We start from the raw sequence: 16,021 nt of genomic DNA, 5'->3' as shown, positions 1-16,021 counted from the left end.
AGACTATCCCGCGCGCACCTGTAGTCACGCTGCCAACGGCCCGCTGCCCGCGTGGACCATGGGAGTGCCAGTAACGAGCTGGCCAGGCCGTAATCATTGTTTGTGTTGAATTTCAGTTGGGTTTCGGTACATACGGACCGGGTTGCCAAGCACCGGCCCGGTTCTTGGATTACAGTATGTATCACGACTGGGTGCGACGAAGCGTAGACTTGATTGGCAGGCCAGCCGTTACTAAGATCGCCCCAAACCACCTCGTATTAAGAAGAAGTGAGTTCTTGAGCATCACTAGCTTATATGTTGTGGAAAGTACTTTTGGGTAGCCGGTATGTCATATTACTGCCAAGTTTCATCTAAATGTTAAAACATACAAACACCCAAACGGGTAGAACTTCGGCCAAAGAAAACTTAGGCCTGAGTTACATATAGATTCTGTTATGGTACCATGGAGAACAACGATCTCCGTGGATGGCACTTACACAATAACTGGTGCAGTGTTGCCATACCGACCAAATGTGGGGATGAGAGCGATATCGCTATCTGATCGGATGTGAAAACTCTCTGACACTTGGTGTGATTCTCAATATTCGGAAATAAGTTGGTAGTTTGTAACGCTATCAGGTAAAACGTCATTTTATAACGCTCTCTTTATTTCGGTTGTGTATTGCAATTTCTTTGGTTGAAACTGGTTTCATAACGGGTGCTAATTAAACAAGCTTCTTTTTAATATCATTATTCGCCCCCAAAAATGTATGTTGCCTTCTAAATTACTAAGTCAGCCACAATTAACGAGCATCTAAATAATATACTATCTTAGCCACTCGTTATCTTCTTAGTAAACCACTCTAAATACAACTCAGCATGATGGTTATTTTTTAGCATCTAAATTTGTAGCATGCATTCTAACAGTAAACTTCTAAAATACTATTACATGACGTCATAAAATATATTTATTTAGCTTCTAATTTTTTTACTCAGTACGTTTAAAATGTAAGCAAGTACGTTTAAAAGCAAGTCTGGCTTCTGTCACGGCTCCGGCGCTGCGGGGCTCCGGCGGTCCCATGCGAGCTTATCGTCGCAGATGGTTTTCATGCACACCACCGCAGCCTCGGCTTGCTTGCTGGCCGGCGCGGCGCGGCGAGCGCTGAAACTACCTGCGCCTTAGCTCGCAGGCCGCCTCGCCCCTCCGCTCCTACGCGGTTTTGAATTGCACTCTAGGGGTAGGGCAGACAAGACTACGTGGAGTCGCTTTTGCAGCGATTCGTTTTCGTCACTAACTTCAATTTTTAATACAATGTAAGAAACATTGTATTAAAAAATTTTCAAATTGAAGGTTATAAATGGCAATATGCTAAAAACGAGGTGGAGTTAGTAAATTAGATGACAATTTATAAATAAGAAGGACAAGTTACAATAATTGATGACCTTTACTTGAAGCTTTCTATAGAATATTTAGTTGGCGTTGTAAAAAAGACGATTTAGCTTATTAGAGGCTATGTCATTTCCCCGTTGCAGTTATAAAATAAGAGAAGTTTAATCATATGTCGAATAAACAATTTTGTGGCTAGACTTATAATTTCCCTTTTGTAACTAGTATGTACTAAATTAAGTAATAATTTGATTTTCAGCCACATCTAACTTACAGCGTTTCGGTGACTGCGATAGGGAAGAAATGAAATATGAAATTTTCACTGACAACATCAACTTGATAAACAGCGGAAGACTAGTATACAACGTAAGTCTCTATTGACATCCTGATCATAAGCCTATAGATGATTGATGATCAAACGAACTTCTGGAAGTGAAGTTCGATCGATATTATACGAGTCGCTTCATTCGATAAAGTTAACCATGTAGTCCTTTCAACCTACCAGGTACACATCGCACATATTTTAGAGATATCGATTTATTTAGTCGATACATCAAAGTTTTTCCCTAGTACCTACATCCCTAACAGTATAGCCGCCAAACATCATTCTTTAGAGTTCGAATAATAACGTTTATAAGTGTATGGGACTGCGGTGGGAGGGTGTTTATATCTTCGAATGATGCGACTCGTATAACCCTAGATCACTAACCTTCGTCAAAACGACGACGAGGATTTAAAAAAAGTGGTATAATTTTTGAGTGCGTCGTCGTACGCATTTCAAATTCCAGCTAATCTCAGTCGAACCAACGCTCGCGCGGCACACGGGTGTATTTTTTGTGTAGTGGCCCTGTGCTCGCCGTTCCAGCCACCATGAGTCGTCGAATCGACGAAGGTTAGTATTAACGCAGCAACATTATTATTCAGGATTTTATTCATTTTTATTTTTTTCGAGTATAATTATTTATTTTTCTTATATTAGTGTTTTGTAAACTTTGTACTTAATTTGCCTACATTGAAATAAGTACCCACACTATTTTTATTTGAATATATTTTTTTTTAGATACGATTCGTCACCTGTTATGTGATGATAATAGTGACGAAGAAACTTCTACTTCTACACATGAGCCTGATCAAAGAGAAGATGCCGATAATCTTCCTATCGCTAAAAAAAGAAAACTTTTTGCAATTTGCCCCTCCGCAAGACGAAGAATGACAAAGAGTTGTTGCACTAAGTGCAACAAATCCTTGTGTGGCGAACACAAACTTGACATTTGTCACAAATGTATTAATTGATAGTTTTTTTATAAAATGTTGTTTTCTTTTGTTGATTTTATTTCTTAATTCTAATATTTTAATGTTTTCTTGAGTCTTTGTTTTGTTAGTTATAAAGATTTTTAGTATTTAAAAAACAAAAATTTTGATATGAGTAACATTTTCGGGTCTCAATTAAAAGACTGTCAAAGTAATTAAAATGTGATTTTAGTGAATAAAAAACTGATAACTATGTTAACAAATGATTATTGTAATAAATAAATAAAACACAAAAAAAAAAATATTTCATTAAACCTAACCAGCTCCCTCTTTTACATGGCGTAGTCGAAACGTCGAAGGTTAGTAATAAGCGTTGTAAAATAAGGTTAGTAATCTAGGGATAATATCGATCGAACTTCACTTCCAGAAGTTCGTTTGATCATCAATTATACTTCGTCGCTTCATTCGAAGATATAAAGTTAACCATGTTGGTAGATGTTTAGAGATTGAGAAAACATTTATCAGCTTAGAAAACGTTATTCGCTTAGTACTATTTTTTTTAAGCTTAATTCTAATTAAGTCTTACATGACCATAGAGGCATCATGAATCCATCATCTTCCTGCCCTCCCAATTTTATTTGGGGTCGGCGCAGCATTCTCCATCCATACTCTTCTATCTGCCGTCATCTCACAAGTAACATTCTTTCTTACCATATCTACTTTCACACAATCCATCCATCGTTTCTTTGGTCTTCCTCTTCCACTATATCCGTCCACATTCATACTCATGATCTTCCTCACAACATGATTCTCATTCCTCCGCATCACATGCCCATACCATGACAGCCGGTTTCCACGCAGTTTTTCTGATACCGGCGCTACTTTCAAACTTCCTCTTATATACTCATTCCTCACTCTATCCATTCACGTAACGCCACACATACCCCTTAACATTCTCATCTCTGCCGCATGCAATTGTCTTTCATTCGTCGCTTTTGTGGGCCAGCACTCTGATCCATACAAGACAGCAGGTCTGACCATACTCTTGTAAATTTTCCCCTTAAGTTTAAGGGGAATACGAGGGTCACAAGTTGTTCCCGTTACCTGCCGCCATTTCATCCATCCTGCGTAAATTCGAGGGATTCGACGAGGGGGTTTTACTTTGTAAACTCCCTTCAATAATCGTTTTATTTGTTCATCTGACCCTATGTTATTCCCTACGAGCAATGATAGGGCAGACCGGTGGCTATTAATTGAGCCGTATGATGATCCTTTATTATATTGATGTAATAAGAAAGTAATAATTGATGCAATATCAGGTTCAAATAAGTTGATGCTATTTTCATGACAGGATTGATACCATAACTTATAAGTAACGGAGTATTGCTTCATTGTATTTTCTGATACTGAAGCTAACATTAGATCTAAGGCTACCTCCGGGGTTTTTCGTCTTGTGAAGGCAAGCCTGAGAGCATCGCGGCACCCAGGGTAAGACTGCGGTGTAGAGGATGACGCGTTCTGAAATAATATGCTTGTCCTGGCCAATAGGGAAAGACTAAAGTACCGGTAACCTTATTATCAAGAATTTTTCTTAGGCATTTCAGAAGTAGCGAAAAAGGTGGGAATGCATAAAAAACCTCAGACTGCCAGTTAATCGTGAAAGCATCAATGGCCATAGCATCCGGGTTTGGTTTCCAGGAAATGTACCGCTCGCATTTGGCATTGGTGTGAGAGGCGAACAAGTCAATTTCTGGTTGACCCAGAGTTTGGACTATGGTTTGGAATGCCCAATCGGATAGTTCCGACTCTGTGTCAATGTTTATTTTTCGAGACTCCTCGTCTGCTTCAATGTTGTCATGAGTATTTATTTATATGCGATGCAAAAGGCACAAGGTTTCGTCTCTCACACCATTGCCAAATATCTTTAGTCAAGTTATTTAAATGTGGAAACTGGACTCCACCCATGCGGTTGATATAGCTTATGGTTGTTGTGTTATCCTACCGAAGCAGGATAGAGCTATTTGATAAGATTCCGGCGAAACATTTTAATCCCATGAAAATAGCAAGTAGCTCGAGATAATTTATGTGGGAAGAGGTCTCGTCGTCTTTCCACCCCCCATTTACGCGACTGCCGTTACAGAAAGCGTCCCAACCTGTTCTAGAGGCATCTGTATATATGTCAAGGTCAAATGTTTCATTCAATCTCATGGAGTTTTCACCGCAGGTTATAGTTTGTTCCCACCAATGAAGATCTGGCAAAATTGAAACAGGTAATTTAATCTTTGATTCGTAATTGCTGTTCTTTTGTAGGGCTAAGAACTTCACACGCTCTAAAACCTTTGTATAAAGCCAACCATACTTTATACCTGGACATACTGCTGTGAGAACTCCAATCAACTGTGAAAAATCTCTTACAGTACATTTGGGCAAAGAGAAGAACCTGATAAGTTGTAAAATGATGGAACGTTTGTCTGAAGGTAATCTTAACGACAAATCCACTGAATTATACAAAAAGCCTAAAAACCGGCAAGTTTGCTGGGGATTCAATACACTTTTGTTATAATTAATAATGAATCCTAGGCATTCTAGCAACTTACAGATCTCCTTTATATTACGACAACATTCTGTATATGTATCACCTATACATAATATGTCATCTAGATACACCACAGATATAGCCTTTATTCCTAAGATAGTTCGTAATTGCCTTCATTAGTTTTGTAAAAACTCTTGGAGCATCACATAGACCATAGGGCAGCGCGTTAAACTCATACGGTTGATCAAATTCAAATCGTAAGAATTTTCGGTCGTCTTTAGAAATTGGGACCAAAAGATACGCTTCTTTTAAATCTAGCGTAGCTAGGAAGCCATTCCTTGGTTGGAGGTTGCTTGGAGTTTAGCTGCTGTCCTATGGTCTTCCATTTTGAAATGAGTCTTGACTATAAATCTGTTTAACGACTTTAAGTTCAAAATAAACCTCTTATCCCCGTTCGGTTTAGATGTAAAATCGCCTTTTGACTTATTGCATGCTGAAATGGTGCCTAGGTTTATAAGTTTCTTTATAGCTAGAAACATATCAGCTTCTTCAGTGGGTGCAACTGAACAAACCGGGGAAGAGATTTGTAAGACTTGCTCGGGGAAGGGGATGGAATAGCCGTTTAAGATCCAATCAAGTACTACTTGGTTATCAGTGATTTTTAACCAACAATCATAAAAGTGGTGGACTCACTAACTTTTTATTTTCGAATGAAGCGACGAAGTATAATGAGTATTAAACAACCACAATAGACTCTTTATACCATCAGTTTTGCTGGGGAGTTTGTTGCGCCACTTCTTCTTCCCAGCAAAAACACATAGGAAGTGGTGAAGGGTGGGCGTTTTGGGGGTTGTCTTTTGTAAATTTCTGACGTTTGAAAAGTGCTGTTTTGTAGCCTAATTTGAATAAATGACTTTTGATTTTTATTTTTGAGTTACTCATAACTTCCCAACAATTGTATGTAGGTAGGTATACCTGTCTATAGCTGAATCAGATTGATATATACTTTCCTTTTTTCTCAGCTTAGCATAGTATCAGCCTTTGAATACACGTGCATACTCTTCAAAGCTACAAGCGGTGAGGACCCGGCAGGTGCTGTACCTACTGTGAACCTTCGGAGGTGGTGCACCGGAGCAGGCGGAATGTGCATAAGCGGCTTCCAATACCTGGATATTGACTTCTTCGTAGAAATAGAATTCTTCTCAAGGGTAGACTTTCACGTTGGTGTATACGGCAAACAACCTCAAGCCATAGACCCGGCTCAAGCGTATATATTTCTTAATGAAGCTGCACCTTATCCTGAAATCGAACCGTATATTGTAATCAGACACAAGTATGTGGGTATGATCAAAGATCCTCAATATCCCCTATACGGTAAAAACAAAATGATCTTCAAATTCCATAAAGGAACATTTAAACCCCCGCAACTGACGACTTCAACGAAGAAGCCGAGAAGGCCACTCCCGACAACAACGACAACGACGACGACGACGACGACAACGACAACGAAAAAGAAAACGACGACGACAACGAAAAAGAAGGGTTGGTTTATTGGATGATGGAGGAGCCTTATAATTGCAAATTCGACCTCTTTCGGAGAAACTATTCGATCACATTTGATGAAATTTTACCCTTACTCAGTCATCTATGTATTTTTACTATTTTGCAATTTAAAAAAAAAGAAATGCTAGTTGGGAAGTCAGCCAAAGATTGCTGAAATTGTATTAAAATAGTAAATAGGCTGTTTATATAAAAGCAGGTGAGTTACGTGTGACAGCTACAAAAGAATAAATAACAAATAAATGAATAGTCGCTGTCCAACCGTCGTTTTATTTAATCATTCATTCATTCATCATGGGACAATAAACAGCTACAATATCTAGACACACGGCAGTGTGTCCGCCAAGTTCGAGCAAAAAACAGCAACACACCGTGGGTTATATTACACGAACCATTTCGGGCCCATTTCGACCCCCCCCTATAACTCAAAATCTATTTTTTTTACGCATATCTTTAGCATGGAAGTAGGTCTTTACGTCAAGGTAAAGGGAAAAATCTGAAAATGGCTAAGTGCGAGTCAGTTTCAAAAATAATGAAAGTGAAAAAATACCCCTAAGGAACTAAAACGAACTAAATTTTATATTTATATAATATATCTTCGAATGGTCGTACCGACCTGAAATTCATTACGATGGTTTGTATTAAGGCAAAGTAAAGTAAAAATCTGAAAACGGCCAAGTGTGAGTCACTTTCGAAAATAACGAATGTGTAACTTTGATCCACTGTATGGAGCGAAAATGAATAAATAATAAGTACAAGCTGTATTCAACTCTCGCTCATGTGCTATAGTGTATGAGCGAGAGGTAAATACAGCTGTCGCGATTTCTAATCCCATTCTTTATCGGCACGGGTAGTACGTACTTATTTAAGTTGGTACCTACATGTATTGCATATAGATTACCTATTGATAAATGCGCCCGACAAAAGACAAACCTCTGTGTTTGTCTGTCACGGGAATCAAACCCGCGTCGACATAAGACGTGCAAAGCAGGGTCACTACCAAACCAATACCTATGCGCTAAATCCACGGTTAAAAATTCAAGAAAATAAAGGTGTCGGCGGATTCGGATATTTTACTTAGCCACTCGTCAGCTCGGCAGACGTCCACTACTGGACAGACGCGGCGGTTTCACGATCATAGTGTGGTCAAAAATTAGCTAATAGTGAAGATGCCACCGCACTGCACTGCTTATTCTAGGCTACACAATAGGCCACCAATTATAATGCTGGTAGGTAGCATGCTTACTTAGGTAACAACTTAAGACGTTGTTGTTTTAACTATTTGTATACGTATAAATTACTTAAAAATTCAAGTACCTATATAATTTTCTTTTAATAGGGCAAGTTTTAATAGAAAATTATATACTTGTCTCATTGCGTTTAGTAGGTTTATAAGAAGGTGTGTGAAAACTTGCCAGGTAACATCATTAAAAATAAATAACTAAAAATAAACCCAACAAAAATAAATGAAATCCCACCCAGAACAAAAGTGTGAAAGGCTGCCAAGTTCGATAATATGGGAATGCTTCACCTATAAAAGAAGTGAGATCTGAATAAGTAAGCTGAGTACCAGTGCTTTACAAGAAGCGACTGCCTATCTGACCTCCTCAACTCAGTTACCCGGGCAACCCCCGGTATACCCCTTGGTTAGACTGGTGTCAGACTTACTGGCTTCTTTTATTCTTCTACAATAAAAGTAATCTTTACCTATTTACCACTGGAAAACCTTTTTTCTTTTATGTTCCCAATTAACCACAACCAGCGTGCTATCGAAGAAGTCAATATTTAATTTTGTGGGGAACATAAAAAGTGGTTCTTCGAGCCTTCGAAAACGTGGTCCTTCGAGCCTTCGAGAAGGTTGCGAACGGATTGCCTTGTAATTCGAAGGACCAGTCCTTCGAATTACAAGGCAATCCGTTTATGACAAAGTGGTTATAAGGAAGAAAGCACCAGGAGGATTCAGAGTCATAAATCAATCGTGCGTAAGGGTGTTTCCATGCCATACACGGAAGCAGTTTCGCTGCGTGCATCGCGCGTATCCAAACGTGCAAACGAGGTAAGGCGCTGCCAACCCAAGAAAATGGAACGCGACCAATGAGCGCGCGAAGAGCGACCGAACAATGAACATTTACCGAGAGTTTCCGGCCAAACATCGAACATCGAGTGAATGAATCGACTGTCGGCGTTCATCGTTTTTTTTCGCGTCGCCATTTTTTTTTACACGTTTCTGTTTTTTTCTTAGTTTTGTTAGTTGTATATTATTTATAAGAGTGTACTTAAAGTTTTATATTTGTTATTCTCCCTGATGCTTTAAATAAAAAATTTCTGCAATTTGTTGAAGGTTTGATGAATAAGTCTTGTATATCTGTTCCTAGAAATATCAATGTATATCCACATAAAAGGCTAGAGTTAGTTGGTTCTGCTGATGCATCTAATATTGCGCATGGGTGATGCCTTTATTACTCTTAAATAGACAGAGATGATAACGCTGTAAATGTTAACCTTTTGTGTTCCAAGTCTCGTATTAATCCTAAGGATAAAACGTTAACTATTCCTAGACTTGAGCTCAATAGTGCTTTGTTGTTAGCCAAGTTGGCAAGAAAAGTGCATGGTACTTTAGCATCATCCTCCGAGCCTTTTTCCCAAACTGTGTTGGGGTCGGCTTCCAGTCTAACCGGATTCAGCTGAGTACCAGTGCTTTACAAGAAGCGACTGCCTATCTGACCTCCTCAACCCAGTTACCCGGGCAACCCGATACCCCTTGGTTAGACTGGTGTCAGACTTACTGGCTTCTGACTACCCGTAACGACTGCCAAGGATGTTCAATGACAGCCGGGACCTACAGTTTAACGTGCCATCCGAAACACAGTCATTGGTGTCTAAGATATACTTAGAAAGTACATACAAACTTAGAAAAGTTGCATTGGTACTTGCCTGACCTGGAATCGAACCCGCGCCCTCATACTCGAGAGGTTGGTTCTTTGCCCACTAGGCCACCACGACTTTTTTTCCATGCATGGTACTTTAGCATTAAAATATAATGATATTCCTATTTACTTAAATTTAGATTCAAAGATTGTTTTATCATGGCTTAAGATTGAGTCTCGCGAGACGTATGGGGCACTTTGGGGTCGAGGAATTATGATTACTAGCTAATTGAAATAAGGTTGAAACTTGTACAGCATTTCGGTAAGGCGCAGGGCGCAAAACTGATGATTGCCAGAGTGGTTAGGCTTTCAGCACGATGCCACGGTGTGCCACTGCACGCCGCGGGATACCACTGCATGCCGCGGAATGCCACTGCACAACCTGCCGTGCCATGCCGTGCCACGCCGGCAGTGGGCGCCAGCCCTAAGACCTTTACGCCGCCCAGCTTTTACAGTGCCAAAAAAAGACGCATGCAGCCTACCCATCGCTTTATTATTTCGTGCATGATTGATTGTATTGCTTGTCAGCGCTTAAAAGGCTATACTATCATAACGCACTTACGAAAGTCAAGTCAGTCACCTCACCCGCTGTAACGCCCGCCTGGATGATAACGAAGCCCGAATAAAAATATTAGAAAAACGTGAAGAAGAGATTATCTGCCTAAACAATACTATAGCCTGACGATATACTTACTGATCATTTTTCAAATAGTCATTTAATTTTAGTACCTTCTGCTTCTGTACTATCTATGATTACTTTCATGTATGGTAACACTTGCTTGTAACATCTCTCTCTGGTGAATCTCAAATAAAAACCACGTGTTTGCTATAATTTAATTAATTGAATCCAACATAACATCATCGTCAAATGTAAAAGTGAACAACATACAACTTAAATATAAACTTAGTATAAACATAATATTAATATTTAATACTAATAAAAACATGGAAACTAATGTGAAGTGCAATAAATAAGTGCAGTATATAAAAATTGATAAAATTCTGTTTTCAAAAATAGTCCTTGGATGATTTATCATTTTTATCGGCCGACTCGAATATATTGCATAATAAATGGTAAAATGACCTATCGTTTCTAGTATGCCAAGAAACTCTAGATCTGCTTGAAACTACACAAGATTTAAAGGCGAAACTGGAAAGTGCTCACAAAGAAATAAAAAACTTACTACAAGAAAAAAGCTGTTTAAAATTTAAGATTGATTAGCAGGAATCAAAAATATCAAAAACATGTTGTTCACATCACACCTATACAAGGGAGGTTCCTCAAAGGTTCCTCTAAGCGCACCGCTTCTATTCCTCGAAGCGCACCTTTTAGTGGCGACCCCGATAACAATTATCATACAAGCCCCTAAACGCCGTAAAAAAGCCAAAACTAACTTATGTTGTGTTTGAGACAACTACATACATATATTAGCCATAAGGAAATAAATAAAAATAAATTATTGCATGATATAACGATAGATAAAGAAGACGATAAAGTGAATACATCAAACACAAATCTCTGCAGAAGCAACAACCGCACCAGCATGACCTGCCGTGCAGGGACGATGCGATGGCGCCATGACTCACGTTGCATCCCAAACTAAGTCTATCCAACTTCCATGGCAACAACGTCATACCATCAGGCCTGTTTCCATCCATCCATCACGTACCAGTCCACTACACGGCTGGCTGGTTAGGCTTTTACACGGCTGGTACGCCGGCGGTGGAAAGAGCACGACGGATGATGTCGTTAATGCCGTGCAAAACGACCAGCACTTTTGCTGCACGACCGACCATGGTGCCCGAGGCTGTCGAAAGCTTCACCGCAATGGCAGCGATGCGGAGCAACACAGGGAGCACCAAACCGTAAGCATGTAGCGAGGCGGAACGTTGTGTCATCTAGCATGGTGCCTATATACTGGACGACGGGAGCGCCTGTAACCAGAGACCTGACTCCCACTCTCCCGCAGCCACCAAACGGGCTCGCTCAGCAGCACTAATGCACGTATTTAAGGTAATTCCTTAGTGCTACAGAGCGACCCATCCCATTGTCTCTGAGTGCAGCGATTGCTGGGCATATCCGTATTGGGAGTAGCCATTTTCCAGGCATCCAGCGCATCGGTCAAACATGGTACTTCAACATCAACCAGTGCAGAAGAAGACAATATTTTTCTAGTTAATGTATCAGTACGGTTAACCGAGGAGAGGAATGCCGTAAACTTACACTTGATATTAACACGCTTTAAATATTAGCTTCACTGCTTCACTTGTAACTACATGTGTATGTAAGAAAATCTTGGAATCTTAATTTGACCCACTTCCGGCCTTCGTCGGTCGATTAGGATGAAATTTTGCACACGCTCTGAGTTCTGATGACACACACACTAGCTAAGAAAAGTTACAAATAGCTTGTGTAAGGTTTTACAATTTAATCGTTTTTAAAAACTCTTTCGATTGTAAAAAGTTTTGCGAACTGGCAACTGACAACTGACGTCAGACGGAACGCGGGTTTCTTTAAAAAAAAGAAAAACAAAAGAAGGGGAATAAAAGACGGGACTTAGCTGGTCGGGGTTGGCAATTTTAGTTAGCGATATTATTATAATGGTGGTAATTTTGTGTTTGAGTTAGACAATAATACGGATTTGTGAAACTAGAGAATAAATGCTAATTGTAAACTGAATTAGTAAACTGGTTTTTTTTCTACAACGAGTATCCTTCTACTAGACACTTTCCACCACTACAACCTGGAGAGTCTTACACTTGTTTTTTAGTTTTTAAACTATTTCTCTTTTTTATTTTTCATTACATTTTAGAAATCTTCTGTTCTTTTCAATTCGTCTTTAATTTTTTTTAATCTCACTTGAAAAATATCAGGATAAGTTCAGGTTCAGCCATACATAATGACTGAGTAAGGATAAATTTAATTCGTCTCTTACTCATGCGACTTAATTATGGCAATGCTTACATACAAAAGGTTAAAATAGGTTCAACGAAAGAGGTAGAATTTGCAATTATAAGACTACATTTTTGTCGTCAAAATTTGGCGTCGGCGGTTTCGTCTTGGGCGTCGGTTTCGTCGTATCGCGTCGGGTCTCGTCGTCGTCGTCGTCGTCGTCGTCGTCATCGTCATCGTCGTCGTTGCCGCCGTCGTCATCGTCGTTGTCGTTGTTGTCGTATTCAGTACCGGGCCACGGTACTTTTTACGTCGGAAGATCATTTTCTTCTTACCGTACAGGCTATATCGTGTATCATTGATCATACCCAGATACTTGTGTCTGATTACAACATACGGTTCAATTTCGGGATAAGGTGCAGCTTCATTGAGAAATATATACGCTTGAATCGGATCTATGGTTCGAGTTTGTTGGCCGTATATACCAACGCGCAAGTCTACGCTTGTGAAGAATTTTATTTCCACGAAGAAGTGGATCTCCAGGTATTGGAAGCCACCCATGCAGAGTCCGGCTGATCCGGTGCACCACCTCCGAAGTTTCACAATAGGTACAGCATTTGCCGGGTCGTCACCGCTTGAAGCTTTGAAGATTATACACGAGTATTCAAAGCCTGACAGTATGGTTAGCTGAAAAAAAAAAGGAAAAAATATCAATCTGAATCAGCTATAGACAGGTACACCTACAGACTATTGTTGTGAAGTTATGAGTAATAAAGTTGTGATGTTATAAAGAGTTCTTTATTTGATCATCATCTGCCTAGCCTTATCCCAATCTTATTGGGGTCGGCTTGCCATTTCACACTGCAGCTGAGTACCGGTTTTCTACATGGAGCAACCGCTCCATGTACCTCTAACCTACTCCAACCAGTTATCCGGGCGACCATACTCGATACGCTTAGCGACAGCCAAAGAAAGATGTTCAAAAGACAGCCGGGACACGACAATTTAACGTGCCTTCCGAAAAACGGAGAAGTCGTCATAACAAGATGGTCACCCATCCACGGACGAACCAATCGATCAACACGTGTTAGTTTTACTGCCTATAGGCTTATGATCAGGATGTCAATAGAGACTTACGTTGTATACTAGTTTGCCGTTATTCTGCAAGTCAATGTTGTCAGTGAAAATTTCATATTTCATTTCTTCCCTATCGCAGTCGCCGAAACGCTGTAAGTTAGATGTGGCTGAAAATCGAATTATTACTTTTTTTAGTACATACTTTTTTATAAATTTATTTCTTTAACCAGTTTCAACCAAAGAAATTGCTTTTCATAACCGAAATAAAGGGAGCATTATAAAATGACGTTTTACCTGATAGCGTTACAAACTACCAACTTACTTCCGAATATTGAGAATCACACCACGTGTCAGAGCGTTTTCACATCCGATCAGATAGCGATATCGCTCTCACCCCCACATTTGGTCGGTATGGCAACACTGCACCAGTTATTGTGTAAGTGCCATCCACGGAGATTGTTGTTCTCCATGGTGCCATAACAGAATCTATATGTAACACAGGCCTAAGTTTTCTTTGGCCGAAGTTCTACCCGTTTGGGTGTTTGATATGTTTTAACATTTAGATGAAACTTGGCAGTAATAAATATAGCTCATATATCAGAATTAAATACAGGCTATCCAAAAATAGTTTCGACAACATAAGCTAGTGATACTCAAGAACTCACTTCTCCTTAATACGAGGTGGTTTGGGGCGACCTTAGTAACGGCTGGCCTGCCAATCAAGTCTACACTTCGTCGCACCCAGTCGTGATACATACTGTAATCCAAGAACCTGGCCGGTGCTTGGCATCCCGGTCCGTAAATACTGAAACCCAACTGAAAGTCAACAAAAACAATGATTACGGCCTGGCCAGCTCGTTACTGGCACTCCCATGGTCCACGCGGGCAGCGGGCTGTAGGCAGCGTGACTACAGGTGCGCGCGGGATAGTCTTGCAGCTGTCACCGTGCCGCTCCCCGCTGGACCATGGGAGTGTCACTAACGACCTGGCCAGGCTATAATATATATTTTTTGATTCACGATTATCGGTGAACCACACATACGACTGCCTATCTAACCTCCTCAACCCACACACTCATACGTGAGAGATCGGTGCTTTACCCACTTTTACCCATTAGGCCACCAAGACTGTTACCCCTTGGCAAGACTGGTTGTCAAAGTACCTGTCTTCTGACTACCCCTAATGATTACCAAAGATTTTCAAATGATGGCCGGCGCCCACCAATTAATATAGTAAAAAACCGTTGTTAAAATTAAATTTCATAACAGAAGAAACTCCACGGTTCTTGCCCGTTCATCATAAGAAGCTACTATTAGAATGGGTCACTCTTCATCTTATCGAGTGAGCTGCAGGTTTAATCACCTAGCAAGCCTTGGTGTCAGAGTTTTGTCAAATCCGCCTGACGGCCTCTGACGTGGAATTGTAAGGACTGCTACTAAGTAGCTTTCGGAGACGGCGGCTTTACGTGCTTTTAGGCACGAAGGTGTAACTGCCAACTACCAGACTACGAGCTGCTTTGTGATAGTAAACGGATAACTAAATTCAAATTAATAACCCTAATTTTGTATTTAACATTAATTAAATACTACTAATTTAAAAAAAGAAAAATAACAAAAATTATTAAAATAATATAACATAAATTGATTATGAATATGGACGCATGTAGTGAAAGGAACGACCAAAAAGGCGATGGATGGGTTGTGTCAAGTTACCAGTCTCCAGCGGCGATCAATCTTGACCACTAGGATGGCTCCGCTCCGCCACACGCAATGTCCTCCCGTAACACTTCTAGCGCAGGCCGTATGCATCGGCCACATTGTATCTAAGTCCAGCTGTGAACATACGTAGGTAGTTAAGTCTCTAAAAAAAAACCTTATGAAGACTAGATTAAAATTAAAACGTGTTTTAACACGCTTGGTGAGGCGTGTAATAGCCTTATTATAAATTAAAAACGAAGAAGGCGAATAAGAAGAATGAAGAAATGCGGGAGGCGGGAATTTTAAAAATTGAAAATAAAATGCTTGGAATGAATATGGCGGTGAATGAACACAAATTGTATACCTATTAATTTTATCCCTATTGATGGGATTTCGTGAGACACCAATACCCACTACAACACGTACCTTGTGAATCCAGGGACCCCACTTAGAACCATTGAGAAAGTGTGATCATACCTCGTTCCAAGGTGTGTGGTCGCGGTATGGGCTCACGGCCGGCGAGCTAAATCGTGATTCATCCACCGGTGGACTGGTTAAAACTCGTGAAATCAACACTGCCCTATAAGTCCTCAATGTCTCACAGCAGCAGGTCCACTTATTGCACGAGAATCCTCAGAAATTCATCATTATAGGCAAATATTAACACGGAGCGGTGTGTATTCGACACAAAGCAAATGGCGGCGGGAGAGTATC

At 40.2% G+C, this 16,021-nt stretch overlaps 1 protein-coding gene across 1 annotated transcript; it reads right to left on the bottom strand.

Annotated features, from left to right (window-relative positions):
- Positions 1-12,651: 12,651 nt before the first annotated feature.
- Positions 12,652-14,366, bottom strand: LOC124642149 (aspartic acid-rich protein-like). Its single transcript, XM_047180462.1, has 4 exons — positions 14,276-14,366; positions 13,671-13,777; positions 13,019-13,220; positions 12,652-12,836 (listed from the first exon to the last, which is right to left on the bottom strand). Exons 1-4 carry the CDS (start codon positions 14,364-14,366, stop codon positions 12,652-12,654), a joined length of 585 nt encoding a protein of 194 aa, XP_047036418.1.
- Between the last annotated feature and the right edge of the window lie 1,655 nt (positions 14,367-16,021).

Source organism: Helicoverpa zea, chromosome 24 (assembly GCF_022581195.2).
Source record: "Helicoverpa zea isolate HzStark_Cry1AcR chromosome 24, ilHelZeax1.1, whole genome shotgun sequence".
NCBI lineage: Eukaryota > Metazoa > Arthropoda > Insecta > Lepidoptera > Noctuidae > Helicoverpa > Helicoverpa zea.
This window is presented reverse-complemented; position numbering and strand designations above follow the sequence as displayed.

Bases quoted from the DNA above. Each gene is read 5' to 3' on its own strand.
- LOC124642149 (XM_047180462.1), bottom strand. From the start codon at position 14,366: ATGTATCACGACTGGGTGCGACGAAGTGTAGACTTGATTGGCAGGCCA. The intron at 13,221-13,670 runs GTAAGTCTCTAT...TTTTTTTTTCAG, and splicing joins ACGGCAAACTAGTATACAAC to CTAACCATACTGTCAGGCTT. The intron at 12,837-13,018 runs GTATATACGGCC...CGACGTAAAAAG, and splicing joins AAGCGTAGACTTGCGCGTTG to TACCGTGGCCCGGTACTGAA.